This window comes from Pterocles gutturalis, unplaced genomic scaffold (genome assembly GCF_000699245.1).
Source record: "Pterocles gutturalis isolate BGI_N339 unplaced genomic scaffold, ASM69924v1 scaffold1962, whole genome shotgun sequence".
Taxonomy (NCBI): Eukaryota; Metazoa; Chordata; class Aves; order Pterocliformes; family Pteroclidae; genus Pterocles; species Pterocles gutturalis.
The window spans coordinates 7151-21822 of NW_010109858.1; the positions used below are offsets into that span (position 1 = coordinate 7151).

The following is a 14672-nucleotide window of genomic DNA, read 5'->3' on the forward strand; positions in this document are numbered from 1 at the left end:
ATCTACAGATCCATTACTTTGATCTGGTGCTGACTTCAATTGCATCAACAATCAGCTAGTCAGGAATTATGAATGTACATGTAATTATTCTTCACTTCTACTTCACAATGTTGCATTCACTTATAGCCTGTATACTGTTACTGCTATGCACTTGAACTGAATACTCTAGAGACGAACATGAGAGTGTTCTTGCTAATATCAGCTTTTACAAATACATCCCTCTGAAAAACAACATTTGGGTCATTAGTAACTTAGCAAAACTGCTTTAAGAAGTTATTTTTACATGAAAACTCAAACCCGTATTAAAATTTCCATGAGTTTTGCAGCATATTGAAATTCTGCCTTAGTGACACAATATCCACAAGTCCTCTTTTCATCGGTGACTCTGAAGCAGCCACATTGACAGGAAGAATTTCTTCCTAAATAGAACCTACTGTGTAATTTCTGTACTTTTGCTTATGTTAAAAATATTTTGATTTTGTAAATACTGATTTTTTTCCACTGTAAATATTTTTTGCGGAATTAAAAAGACAAATAAAGGAGGTACAAGACTCAAAACTGCCAAAGACTCAACCTGGTCCTACAGCAGGACAGACAAAAGTTGCCATAAACTCACTGTAGGAACCCATCCCATACTTATTTTCTCCTCTATCCGTGACGTGAGGATAATACTCATTTCCTTTGAAAACAGCTTTCCCAGCAGGGCTAGGGACCAGAGGCTGTGGTTTTAGAGCTGTTTTCAACCAACCTGGAAAAATAAGGTCTATATTTATGTTTCCTGACCTTCTTACCAGAGTAACTTTCTCCAGCAGCTGGTACAAGGCCATATGTCTTCCCAGCTGTGTAAATATCAGCTCCACCCAGAACTACAGCATCAATTTCCTTTTTCTGAAAAATAAAATTAAAATTTAGGACCTCCAGCATCATACCTGTTGCATCTCAGAGGGCAAGTCTGACAGCAAGAGCAATACACTGCTAAAGAAAACCCCCAAAACCTGCATAAAGTATTATCAGTGAAATGGGGACAGGAGATTTCACAGACACAGCCTTGAGCTAGATGGGCAACAATGCCCTCATCATAACATGATCATCAGGGTTCGGGCCCATCCATACCACGTGAGCTACAGATCACTTCCTTGAAATCCAGTATTGCCTGCTGGACACCGAAGTGCACGTGTCTCTGATCCTACCCACCCAGCAGAGAGCAGCTTGTGTGAATTTGGTTTATTGTACACAGCTTGTAGCAGCCTACCTGGATCAGTTCCATGCACTGTTCCTTTGTCTTGGCTGAAATACACTGAATTTCTGGTTTCAAATTCTTTTTCTTAAAGGCAACGGCCATTTTACCACATTTCCAAATCTCCTCAGTGGATACAACGCACCAGTTCAGGCTTTCTGGCAATGCTGTACAAAATTGGAAAACAAATACTACAGTTCACTTTTTTTTTTGGTAATAGACAAGGAGGGATACACACTGCCCACTGTCACATATGCACCATACAGGTTAATAAAAGTGTTTACTTCTGTGTTTCTCTCCAGCTCAGGCTTACACCTGATGAGGAACCACAGAGCTCTTCAGATGAGCGGTATGTCCACACTGCAAACCCATCCAGACCAAAGGAACAAGAACTCCCACGGTTGCTGCCCATTCAGCACAGCCATAGCACGTTAGTTGAGTGCAGCAAAAAAAACACCCTGGACACAGGCCTCCTCATACCTGACAGTCACTGAGCAACACCCAGAAGAGACAAGTCTGGGGTGGGGGGGCCACAGCACAGAGCACGCCTGGGAGGCTCAGCTGCAGTGAGTAAGCTTTTTAAGGCAGGGATCCTTACAGCCTGTGTTTCTGACTTTGCCAGAATGCACATCAAGTAATTTCTACCTTCTTCCGATAGTATAAAAGACCATAACTCTTCAATAAAGAGCAATTGAGGGTTTCTTCAGCTTCTGGAGGAAATTCTCTGCTAGGAACCCATTCCTCCATTGTTTGTAGACTGCCTGAGGATTTACACTGCAACACATTACTATTTCCTCTTGTTAGCAGGTAAGAAATGGAGTAGCAGGTAGCAGCAGCAACTTACCAGATTAATGCCTCTCATACACCAGAAAGAGTAGAAAATGCCTGTATCTTACAACACAAAGTGGGCCAGTTTGCACAGGAAAGTGTTCTGCAATGTGATACTGTCTCTAGGTTAAAAAGTGACCTTTCTCCATGCTCAAAGATTAGCCTGGCATCTTGCCATAACCCTCCAAGAATCAAAAGAAAACAAAGCAGAATAAAGATGGTCTCTGTTGTCAGCTATCTTTGTTCTTGGTTGTGAACAGGAATCTAAAGACAACTTACTGTTGGGGTTGCAGCTCAGAGCTTGCATGGCATGAAGATACTCATCGCCCAGCCATGCCTGGTAATCCTGAGCCGTGATTGCAACGAGCTCTGTGGTGGAGTCTCTGAACAGAAGATTCTGAGCACCATAAGCAGCGGAGTCAAACATCTGAAACTTGGTGCCTACTCCATTAAATATTTGCTGTAACATTAAAGAAAGAAAAAAGGCACCTGTCACATATCCCTCTGCCTGGCATGTATGGCATCCCATACCCCCTCAAACCCCAGAGAGCTGAAGGTGGCCAGATGTTCTGTCTTCAGTTCAGCTAGACAGGTGGGAGAACCCCTCTAAAATGCAACGCACTGATAAAAAAATTGTGTCCTACTTGTCCCTGGTTTAGGAGCTGGAAGACAACTGTCCCATCTGTGTCAGGCCGCACAACCACAGCACGAGCTGGGATTCGGGCCAGGTGGCAGGTTCTCCACTCTGTCACATCAGCTCTGTTGCCGTTGCGGCACAGAAGCTGGAAGTCCCGGGAGCGAAGCCGCTGGGCCCACGAAGAAAGACTTCTTCCTGAAATCATACAGAACATGCTTATCAGACATCAGGTGGGGCTGATGCTTCTGGCTCCGTGTCTGCTCTGAGCATCACGTGCACATATGGAGCAGAACATACATCACCTGAGCATCTCTGAACTACTCCTGACCGCACAATATATCCCATCTATCTACGTGGTCCTTTACTCCTGTATCTCTGATAAGACAACAAGCAGCTTAACACTTGGGAGACTGCATTGAACTGTACTGGGGTCTGCAGCAGTATCGAAAGCATCCCTGAGTCTAGGATCACGTGCAACATTTTTTGGTTTTTTTCCCTGTAAATGATGGCCAGACAGGCCCATGATATTAATGTTATGCTCAAGGTAGATTTCACAACGTGCCAAATAGGGCAGCTGCACCTTGTTAACTTTCTGCAAGTCACTGCTGAAATCCCTGGGTAGGCAGGAGCAATGTAACAGCCCAGGTCTGTATAAAACTAAGAGTTCAGGGCTGTTTAAGCTCTCTTTCCAAAGAAGCTTAAGATTACAGCTCTAACCTTGACTGAAACTATCAAACATTTTAAAAGAAAAAAAAAAAAAAAGGCCTCTATCTCCTGGTACACATGTCTGCGGGTACGCCTGTTTGCACTATCAGAGCATTTTTTGCTGATTCCTCAAATCAAAGTAAATCAAACATTTGACATTATACTGTCATTACAGACACCGTACTTCAGACCATGAAGCCACTATTCAACAAGCTTCTGGATTACTCACCATCTGTATTTTCAGGCACTGTGCTGTGCTTCACAAAGGCGACTTCTCCAGCACCTTCAGCCAAACACCTAATAAATGTAAATCCAACCACAACGATGCATTACAAAGCACAGCTCCTGTGCACTGGACACTGCCACCTGACAGCCAGAGGGCTGTGTGCTCTGTTCCCTCAGCCACAGACACTGACCTATTTCCCTGTGCTGGGAGTTTTGCTCAAGGCAGAGACGAGTGGCTGTTAGAGCACGAAGTAACCTATCACAGACATTTGGTAAACATGGACAACATGTCCAGTGCTGCCTGGGACAAACACCATGACCTTCTTTGGCCAGAAGAGTTGCCTGTCTCAGACAGTCACACAGTCCTTTGGGGAGTACGCCGAGTGGAGTGAGCATTTCACATGAGCAAATTCTGCCCTTGCTGGGTCAACGCTATCACTCAGGCACTGGGAGCTGCACAGCACACAGACAGGAAGGAGGAAAATAAGGGAAGGATTGCTGTGCAAAAACAGAGGGCAGAGCAACTCAATAATTCAGTGCAGCTGAGGTGGGATGACTGAAATAGCTGAGTAGGGTGGCAGTTCAGCTCTCAAGACTCCCAGGGACATCAGGTTTTACTTGGAAAGATACAGCCTGACAAAGCAAAACACTCAGACTTGTGTCAACAGCTGCTGGACAAAGCAAACAGCAATGGGATTTTCCTGCTCAACGTAAGTGCTACATAGCCATTTGGTTTTAATATTCGTGTATTAATACCTGAAATAGTGGGTTTAGAATTACTTTTATTCAGTCTCTAGGTTTAAAGCACGGTTGTCCTAACACAACAGCTCATTTTCTCACAAGATCACCTGGAACTTCTCTGGCTTCAATTTCCTGTCAGCGAGGCCTGGGAACAATGGCTATGGATAGAGCATAGTGATAAAAAAAATTGACAAGAGCCATGATTTTTACCTGAAAGCCCCACTGTAGTCATAGTATTGCTCTTGGGAACTTTGTTCACATTTGCTCTGCCCAGCCGAGTCCCCTTTGCAGAGCTGACAGAGGGATTTGGGATAGTTTGCGCCATTTGCTCCAGGAACACAGCTTGCACTGAAATAGTCACTTACAGCTAAATGTGAAATTAGAATGAGAAATTTTCAGCAATGAATAAACAAAGATCCTACAATCTCATTTTAACACATCTACACTACTGTAAAAACATCCTTAAAAACACTTAGAAGGGATAAAACCATTTTGTTCTTAAAAGATGGTTTCCAAGTTTAAAAAAAAACCCCTGCAGTCTTCATCAGACCTGTGTTAGGTTTATTCCATCTTACAAGGAGCATCAAAGCCAAGGAACAAAACAGCAGCTAGAACCACACATTTGTCCACACACAGAGTCCCAAGACCATACAGAAGGGCACTGCTGAAAAACAGATCTTTGCCCTGTACCTCTCACCTTTTGGAAGGTCACATCCCATTGCTGCCAGGCGCCCAGTGTCCATTAGGTAACCCACTGGCACATCCCAGCCTGCAGTTCTGTTGATGCCTGTGTGACATGAACTGACACCCTTCAAACTGTTGATGGTGATGTTGGAGCTCTTCCTTACCACAGCCACAGCATAATAGGAAGTTCCAATCTCTGCAGCACAGGAAGAAAGAGAAGCAAGTAGCCTTGGAGCAGCATTACAGTGAGAGACACTGATTTGTGGTTCCCCTACCCAGAGGCAAGTCGCATTGTTCACATCCTTGGTGAGAACGTGCTGACTGTGAGTGAACGTCCTCCATTATCTTTTCAGTGTGAAATGTCTTAGTTAAAAGCCACAGGCAATCTGCTCTAACTTTGAAGGTCACCCTACTTTGAAAGAGAGGTGGATGAAAGACATGCAGAGGCTCCTTCCAAGTAGAAATTTTCTATGAAAAACAAAAACCAACCCAACAAACCTATTACAGGAACAGCTACTTTGACCTGTTTCAGGACAGGCTCCACCACAGCCCTGCGTCGCCCGTTTCCCCCACACACTCTGTTACGGGCAGGAACATCCAAGAGGGAACCTGACCGTTACCTACTGTTTAGAGACTTCAAGAGGAGGACTCCAAAATAAAATGGAAACAGTAAAAATGCATAAGAAAAAGATCATATCAAGTACTCTAAAAGTTAATTAGTCAGAATATACCTTGATCATATACTTCCCCAACCACAGGTTTCAGACCATGCTCCTTTCCAGCCTGGTAAATTGAACGGCCATCCAGCGTCACTGCATCTGCCAAACCATCCTGTGCAGACACAAGGGCAGAAGCTTAATTATCAGTATTTCTCAACAGCCAGAGGCAGAGTATCCATGATTTTAAGAGAAGAGGCCCCTTAATCTCCATTTTTGAGTTCTTTTAAGGGCACTCGAATTTCTGAAGAACAATTACCAAGAGGGATTTTAGAACTTCAAAACTGCCTTCCTTCAGAAATAATGCAGAAACCAGCCCTGGGCTGTGATGGCCTCACTAGCCTTCATAGTCCAAAGGAATGTCAGAAATGGATCCTGCACCTCTGTGATGAAACTTAAGGCCTATCAATTTGAAGTTTAATTCATCTCTCTAGCTAGTGCCCCAATCTTAAATAAATATATTTTTGAGGTCATATACAGACCGTTTGAAGTTATGTTTTCTGCAGCTGCAAAATCTGAATGCCAAAGTGTGCTCAAAAGCAACCTTAGAGCATGCTGACTTGTACCTCAGCAGACAAACAGCCACATATTTTGGGAGAGGAGGAGCAGATGGCAGTGCATTTCAGAGAAGGAGGAAAGCATCTAAAAAGACTGCCCAAAGTGGGGGAGTACAGATCTGGGGCATCCACTTGTGTGAGGGTGTCCAATAATACCTATCTTTTCAGTTGACTGTAACACCAAGCTGGATGGAGCCCTGCTACAAAGGCAGGATTGCTCTGGATAGCACAGGACAGGACTTCCCACAGCAGCAAGGACTGGAGAACTGCTGAGCACACCCCTGATCAGCTGAACCTGGCTCTCACTGTGTACTGAAACTAGTGGAAGCCAGGAGAGGGCATCTTGCACAGAGACAAGATACTGCTGATAAAATACTCAGCAGCTTGACATTTTGCATTTCTAAGCTGATTCCAAGTTTCTTATCAGTTTGCTTAACCTCTGGTTCGGCACTGGGGGGTGATTTAGTTTACCCATCCCTTGGCAGTTTGCTGAGCATTGGTTAGGGTAAGGCTAGCACTACCTAAATCAGATTTCAAGTTGTCGTGTAATTTGAAATATTTTACTTATTTGGCTCAAGGGAGAAAAACCATGATATTCATTAATTAGCTGAAACAATAAATGTCCTAAGAGTTGCTTCTCAAGAATCAGAGCTGAACACAGCTACCTGGAGAGGAGCTGGGATTGATATATATTTCAGTCTTAAAAGAACAGACACAATCCTTCTGAAATAACCAGATTTGATATTCTGCCACTGAGAGTCAGAGCGCAGGATGACAGTTTAGGAATCACATATGGCCTGTTGTTCAGAAGGGACACCTGACAGTGAGAGGAAGAAGAGCTGGGAGTTAAAAGGACCTTACTGTCACAGAGAACAAAATGAGCCTCTAGAATTGGTGGTGGACAGGGAACAGAGCAGATAAAATGGGAATGGCTGGCCACAGCAGTCAAGGACTGTATTATGTGGATCTATTTCTATGTGAGATAGCACTTTGCTGATTGGAAAGCTGAGCCTTTGAGCTCTGTTTAGCAGAAGAGCCTCCTATCAATAGCTTGTGTATAAATAACAGTGTATAAATAACAGAACAAGACAGAAAAAATGCTTATTGTTGTATTTAACATGAAGTAGTTTAAAGGCTACAGACCTCTCCTTTAAATGCATACAACCACTGCTGAGGTGACATAGCAACAGTGTGGGTATTTTATTTTTTTTGTAGCAAGCATATGACAACTTAGCAAAAGCAGAGGATTATTCCACATATGATTCTTTGATAAGTATCGGTACAATGGTAATACTCTGTTAATTATTTTCAGAGAGACTTCACTTCTGTGTGTCACAATGTTTGAGAATTACCTACAGAAGTGTTTAAAGACCTGCTGACACTCTGGTCACAATAAGTACTGTCAGGTTCCCTAGTTTAATATTTAGACATTTCTAAATTTTTAAACACCTTCAAAGAAAAAGGTTTTATACTTTATCCATGTGCTAACACAGCCACAGGACTAAGTCCAAGTTATGTAATGTGGCTAAACAGCATATCTCTGCCTCATCAGCCATCGCGTCCCACTCCCTTCTGGCCTCAAAGAGCAGAGTTCAGTCTGGACATGGACTCAGGGGTTCCACACAGTCCTACACAGAGTAGGCCAGCTTAAACATGTAGTAGATAATTAGCACAAGAAAAAAGAGGTCTCAAGCCTCATCTGAAGCCTTACAGGGAAGATTCATTTTATCAGAAAGCTACTTACTCATGCTATCTGCCTGCAGGTTTCTGAGTTCAGCTAACCAAGTTTTATGGGAATCTGAGGTTTTAGATAGGTGGCTGCTGTTTGCAGTGGCTTAGAAATACAATTCTGTGTGCACTGTATTTCAGAAGCAGACACTCATCAGCCCTTTTAATAACATGCTTTGCAGAGCGTAACAGGTCCCTCTGTGGAACGCAGCAATCAGCCAAGCGGTTTTAGGAAGATTTGACATTAGAAAGTATTTCTTGTCTAATTCCAAAGTAAGATCCCTGTATGTATTGATATCTACTCCTAACATGCTTCAATACAGTCTTGATTCCCTCACTCAAGAACAGTATTTATCAAGAAGCAATGTGGCAGTTTTACTAGTCAGACAACTCTTCTGTTTCTGTTGACAAAAAACTACAAGTTATCGATTTTTGAAATTTGTTCCTTTTTCTGGCCATATGACCACCTGCCTTCTCTCCCTTCCAACCGCTCTGCTGGACCTCGTTTCCTGGCACCAAACCTCTTGTCCTGGACAGGCTGCATTTCCTCCACAAAACCCTGACTTTGGGTACATCTAACACAGGATACACAAAGAATATTCCTTATTAACGCAGCCAGCCATCCTCCACTTCCCCACACCTTGCCAGTGAAGACGACCATGACCACCTGGCCTCCGCATTTCCTCCAATCCCCACCTGTTGCCTCTCACTCCCTCCTAAAGAGGGAATTATTTTCCATACATCATTTTGCAAAGCTACAGTTACAGTCTTTAGAATCCTCCCCAGAGCTGTGCTCCTTTTGGAAACTGAGCACGCTCTGGGCAGCTGAATGAATACAGCTGGGTTTGTGTGTTCTTTGCTCACCCTACTTGCTGCTTTGTCTCTCTCTTGTACTCTGGTATGGGGAGATTTGATTTGGCTTTACACTCACCTCATCTGTATATAAAGCAAATTCCATGACGGGACCCTGAAATGGGAGTTAGATCCAGAGTTTATCAAAATACGATCTACTTACAGGCTCAGCAGCACAGCTTTAACTACTGCATCTTATAGCTCCATCCCTTCTTAAATATCTGCTAAATAAATCTGACACTTCCTAAATCAAAGATTAGCACCTGGGAGGAAATATTTAAGACCTTTGGTGTGTTCCTAATGACTGGCCATATGTGACTAGCAAAATAGATGACACAGGGCTGCTCTGACATTCAGATTCATGTGTATACCTTTGTGTCTTTTTTAAAACATATCTGCTTGGATTTTTCAGAGACATGAAGCTGCCTGGATTATCAGATGCTCATGGCAGAGCTGTGTACATCGTCACTGGATTATTATTAGGTACGTGGGGAAATGAAATCAGTGATACTGCTGTCACTCACAACTCACCTTGATCATCTGGGTACAGCTGGCAGCTGACCCCGCCTTTGTACACTCCAGGGAGGGAAAGATGCCAGCCCCACCAAAGGCCTTACTCATGGCATTGCACTTGGAAAGCTCTTGCTCAGACACAGTGCACCACCGGACACGATCCAGGCCAAGAGCTGCAAACACAACACCAAGAGAAAACATTATAAAACACATCGGTGCCTTTGTAACAGAGCTTACCATTGAAAGGTTCCCGAAGAGCCAACCTTTCATTCTGTTCCTCCTCCCAAAACAGAAAGAAATCAGGGCCCTTTCAACAGAGAGTCTTTAGAGGTGGTTCCCATGTTCATTCAGATTAACAACAATACTGAAGTTTCTTGGACTGGAAACAGAACAGGTTAAGACTCAGATACTGAAACCCGATGGCATCTGTTTCTGACATAAGAAATATGGGTACCATGGAACAGGTCAGGGTATCCAGACTATTCTTAAAATTTTGCAGAATACATAATCTTTTTTCAAGTCAAAAGTGTTTAAAGTTATTATTTAAAATGATAAGCCACAAAACCAGACTGTCCAAAGACAACTCTGTCTCAAGCATTGCTAGCTGGTACTTGAAGTCCTGACCAGCCCTTTTTGGTCTGAATAAAAAAAGCAATCTTAGGTGCTTGAGAGCCTTTCCACTGGGCTTATTATGAAAACTAGAAAAGTAAACTTGTCTCTTCAAAACACTAGCTGTTTCCACAGTCACGAGAAGGTGACGGTGGTTCCATGAATGACAAGACTCAAGTTTAGTAGCGGAGACTCCATGAATCAGTGAAGAAAGGTGTCTTTCAGCAGGCACAAACGCCACCCTTCCAAGTGCCAAAGCTACAAACACTTTGTTGCTTTTGTAATGTCATAATGTGCAAATGGTGCAGCTGTACATAAAATGCACATGCAAGCGTGGTTTATGCTGATGACCGGCACAGATCCTTTTTGTAAACAGGGGCCACCACAATCCATTGCTTTTCTACAATTTCAAGTTGGAGTCTGCTGTAAGTAATTTGCTATGTAGTTTTCTAAAAACTCTAGCTGGCCCTCTACTTGCCCCCCACTGTCATGCAGGTGAGATACCACATTAACTTCGCAAGCTAAAATCACTCCACTAGTGTTCAATAGCAGCCACGTGTATTTTCTGACTTACTGGCTGCAGACTAAACAAGATGCCACAAAGCTTGTTTTGCAGCCGATACCGAAACAGAGGGTTTGGCTTGCGGTTCCACTGCAACTCAGAGCCAACTCTATTGCTGTCAACAAACATTAAGTCAGACTTGGAAAGCTTACAGGAAGCTTTCACGGCAACTTGTGCTAGCAGAGGGAGAAACAACTGCCCACCTCGGAGCTGCAGGATTTTTGAGAACCCAGATGGTTAAAAGAAAGGCACAACAGGGTCATGGTAAAAAGGCACCTCACAGAAACTTAATGTCTACCTCATCTACCTGGGTGAAATTTTCAGCATTAATTTCTTGGGGCAGGAGGAGAACCTAGGTTTTCATTGATAAAGGAGTTTGGGTTTTTTTTCTCCTAAACATAAGCAAATGGAAATTAAATTGGGGTTTCAGCATCGCTGTATGTACAGTTAAGTGCCATTCTTCAGCCTCAGCATCCTGGTTTTAGATATAAACACACAGGAGATAATGATTTCTTCATACAATTCATGCATTAACCATATACACCTGAAAGATGCAACAACATTTGGCTCCATATTTCAGACAAAACAGTGAAACAGCATGAATCTGTTTCCTTACAACAGGCATCTGTTTCCTTCCTTCCAAGGAAACCCATCTGAGGTGGGCTCAAGCAGACAAGGTCTCTAGTCAGCCTCTCTTCCTACTGCCAACCAAGAACATCTTAAAACATCACATCAGCCTCTGAACCCAAGTTAATCCACACTTTTGGCCCTTCTGTACCTCTGTAGATATCCATAAAGTATGAAATGGCAGGAGCTGGCAACTTCCACTTGAAATCCATTGTTCAGGGTCCTAAACACACTATAGCTTTATCACTGGTGAGCATCCAATTAACTCCTTTGCTGAAAGTAACAGTACTACATTGTGTAACTTCTTATCAAGCAGCTATTAATACAGCTGTTAATACACTATTGAGGGCTTTCAAGAGAAACAATGTAAAAAAAAAAAAAAGTTCATTTATTTTGAAGCAGAGTGCTTCAGAAACAGCATCTACACCTCCAGTGTAATTAAAAGTATTTGCCATTAGAATTTGAGAGTGACAGGAAAAAGCCAATATGTCACACAGAGCCTGACAAGTGGAACAAGGCAATTATTTCTATTTTTACAAAATAAATGTCGCAGAACTGTTCACACTTGTAAGAAACAGATACCATTGAACCAAAAGGAGTCGATTCAGTGCTGAGGAAATACGACATCTGACACTAATGAGTTATGTACACGGTCTTCAATACAGCTTTTTCTACTCCTGCTCTATTTTTAGTTTTTATTTTCCCGGCCATACGAGATTGGTTCTGAAATGGTTCTAGTTTCCCTCTACTCTCTCACATCACGCAGAGGTCAACCCCAAAAACACCATGCCACAGCAAAAGTTTTTGGAGGGCACTTACCAGCATGAAAGAAGAGAAGACAGAAGACATTTCTGGAGCTCTTCATGGTGAAAATTTTGGGATTTGTGATTTTTCCAGCCTTCAGAACCCCCAGAGATCACGGCTTCTGCATGTGTGCTCTGCCCAGCCTGCTCTTTGGTGAAAATCAGCAGCATTCAATAGCAGGTGCACTTTGGTCAACAATTTATCTTGCTTACCTTGGCACACGTCACCTCACAATGACTACAGGGGAAAAAAGCCTACCTTTCTTCACACTGCCTCTACACTTACAAAAAAAATCAGACTAGGAAATTGCAAAATATCTGAGGCACCGATGAGGCTGTTACTACTTTAGCACCACCTATAGACTGGGATAAACAGCTCCACGCCGACTCACAGGGGTAAGGCAGGGCTGTGTAAAGAAATCCTCATTTTAAGTATGAGTTCTATGTACTCCCTATATGTTGGGGCTCAGGAAGCAGAAGTAGACTCAAGCTAAGCACTTTATCTGACAGAGCTGATGGTCACTTTTTTTTGCCACATTCTCAGCATTGTCATAAATTTCACAAAGCTGTAACAAGAAACTCGGGCTTTTACAACAGTGAATCCTGTACACTCCACAGGTGGTACAGTGCGTGCTAAGTGCACATCTCCTGAAATTTAATAGCAAGTGCTATGAAATAGCTGAAGTAATTTGATTTTCTTTTTTTTTTTTTAAGGTTTTAGAGAAGGCCCAGGAAGGCTTCTCTCTCCTCTCTCCCAGAGAAGAGGAAAAACTCTGCTCTGTTAAAAGCTGCTGCGACTTTCAGAGTAGCTTTCACAGAGCAACACTCATTTGTGCTGCCAACTGCAGCTGCCTGGAAAACTGTTTGGATAAAAGCCACTTAATGCTGCTTTGCTCTGCGGATTGCCGTTTCTCTGCTTAGCACCCAGCTACCAGAAAAAGAACTCTGTGTTCTCTGGAGACATTCAAAGCCTGCCTGGATGCATTCCTGTGTGAGCTGATCTAGGTGTTCCTGCTCCAGCAGGGGGATTGGACTAGATGATCTTTCGAGGTCCCTTCCAATCTCTAACATTCTGTGATTCTGTGTACCACCAGGAACCCCCATGCACACATCTTTACCATCTTCTACTGAGAACATGCATGAACAAGAGAACTGTACGCATCCTTCAGACCGTCAATACATCCAGTAATCTTGCACGGATGCTTTCAGGAGTTACTTAGCTACTTGTCTGCAATTTGGCCAGGCTGCTAGCTTTAACACCTACTAGCATCTGTAAGACAACAGCTGAGTTTAAGTCAATTAATTGCTATTTCAAATGTAGAACTTCAAAAAAATAGATAATGATCCCTCCAGTCCTTCTTCTTAAACAAAACTTTATGGCTGAATTCTGATTCTGGGCTGCCTATACCATCTGGAATTAATTGCCCCTTTGTTGTCTAAAGTGCTAAAGAATGACCTGGCACCACTGGAGTACTTCCAAGTTTCTAGAAGGATCCATTATTCTGAGCCCTCCTGTGCCCTTCCACTGGCCAGATCAACCTCTCAAACCTTCTGATGCTTGCAGTGAGGCTTACATACGTATATATCAATGAGAAGACTGATGCACAGTCCTAGCACCAGTTGCTGCAAGGGCAAGATTAATAAGAAACTAATTTGGTACCAGGCTTCTCCTATGGTTCTTCTGATCCTCTACAGGAAAGGTTCAGAAGGTAGAGAAGCAGCCTTTTGTACAGGAGGCCTGTTCTGAATGCGACCCCCTCTAAACCATCACACAAGCACAGTTCATGATAATTTAGCTCGTTTTCCTATTTATTCCTAATTCTATAAATATCTATGCTTTAAGGAGATACTACATTTCTTAACCTAATTTTCAGCCCAGTTTAGCAAAAAAGCCCGCAAAGGAAATTCTTAATATAACTTAATAATGGAGAGCAGCAAATACTTCAACAAGCATGTTTCTGTATAGCAGCTACAAACAGTTGGGTTGGCAGGCAAGGAAGAAAACCCATGATGCCTTAACTGGGCCAGCAAAAATAGGGGGGTAATGCATCAGTATGACACCACCTGGATCTCCTAATTACCCCAGTTGTTAAATTGGAAGCCTTAAGAGAAGTACACATGTTGCAAAATGTATCTTTAAAATACAGAAAATAAAGTGTAGCCAAGAATCAAAGACATATCAGCACCCGATACTGGAAAAATGAGATACAGAGAAACACTAATTAATGCAAAATCCTACAAATTAGAAAATAAACCAAGTTAACTAGGAGCATTAGGGCTGTCACAATCAATTTCTCTGCCAGTGCTCAAGGGCAACACCTCTGAAACAAACAAAACCAAAAATGCAAACAAGATACCCCAGAGTCCTTTGGGTTTTCTTGATCCAAGACTTGTTCTCACTCTAGCCCAACAACCATGCAAGGTAATTACTCTGGACTTCAATCTGAGTGTAGGATTTGGGACACCTGGCTAGTACATGACAAACACCTGGGAGAAAAGTTCTGTGAGAGTTATTCATAATCTACAAAAGAGTAGTTCCTCATATATCTACTCAGCTGAACAGGACTCTTTCTGATGGTTTAAAAAAAGAGGTCAAAAAAATGTGTATACAATGTAGAGACCTCAGATGTTATTATGGTTTGCAGGTT

The 14672-nt window shown here is 42.7% G+C and overlaps 1 protein-coding gene across 1 annotated transcript in view; it reads right to left on the bottom strand.

Annotated features, from left to right (window-relative positions):
• The window catches only part of MFI2 (antigen p97 (melanoma associated) identified by monoclonal antibodies 133.2 and 96.5), a 17092-nt gene extending 5006 nt beyond the window's left edge, over nt 1–12086 (bottom strand). Inside the window, exons 1-10 of the mRNA XM_010073096.1 lie at nt 12041–12086; nt 9442–9596; nt 5789–5888; nt 5071–5253; nt 4584–4740; nt 3637–3704; nt 2710–2897; nt 2345–2525; nt 1253–1404; nt 792–888 (exon numbers count right to left, since the gene is read on the bottom strand). Of these exons, the coding sequence (XP_010071398.1) occupies nt 792–888; nt 1253–1404; nt 2345–2525; nt 2710–2897; nt 3637–3704; nt 4584–4740; nt 5071–5253; nt 5789–5888; nt 9442–9596; nt 12041–12086 (1327 nt within the window). The remainder of the gene's footprint in view (nt 1–791; nt 889–1252; nt 1405–2344; nt 2526–2709; nt 2898–3636; nt 3705–4583; nt 4741–5070; nt 5254–5788; nt 5889–9441; nt 9597–12040) is intronic.
• Between the last annotated feature and the right edge of the window lie 2586 nt (nt 12087–14672).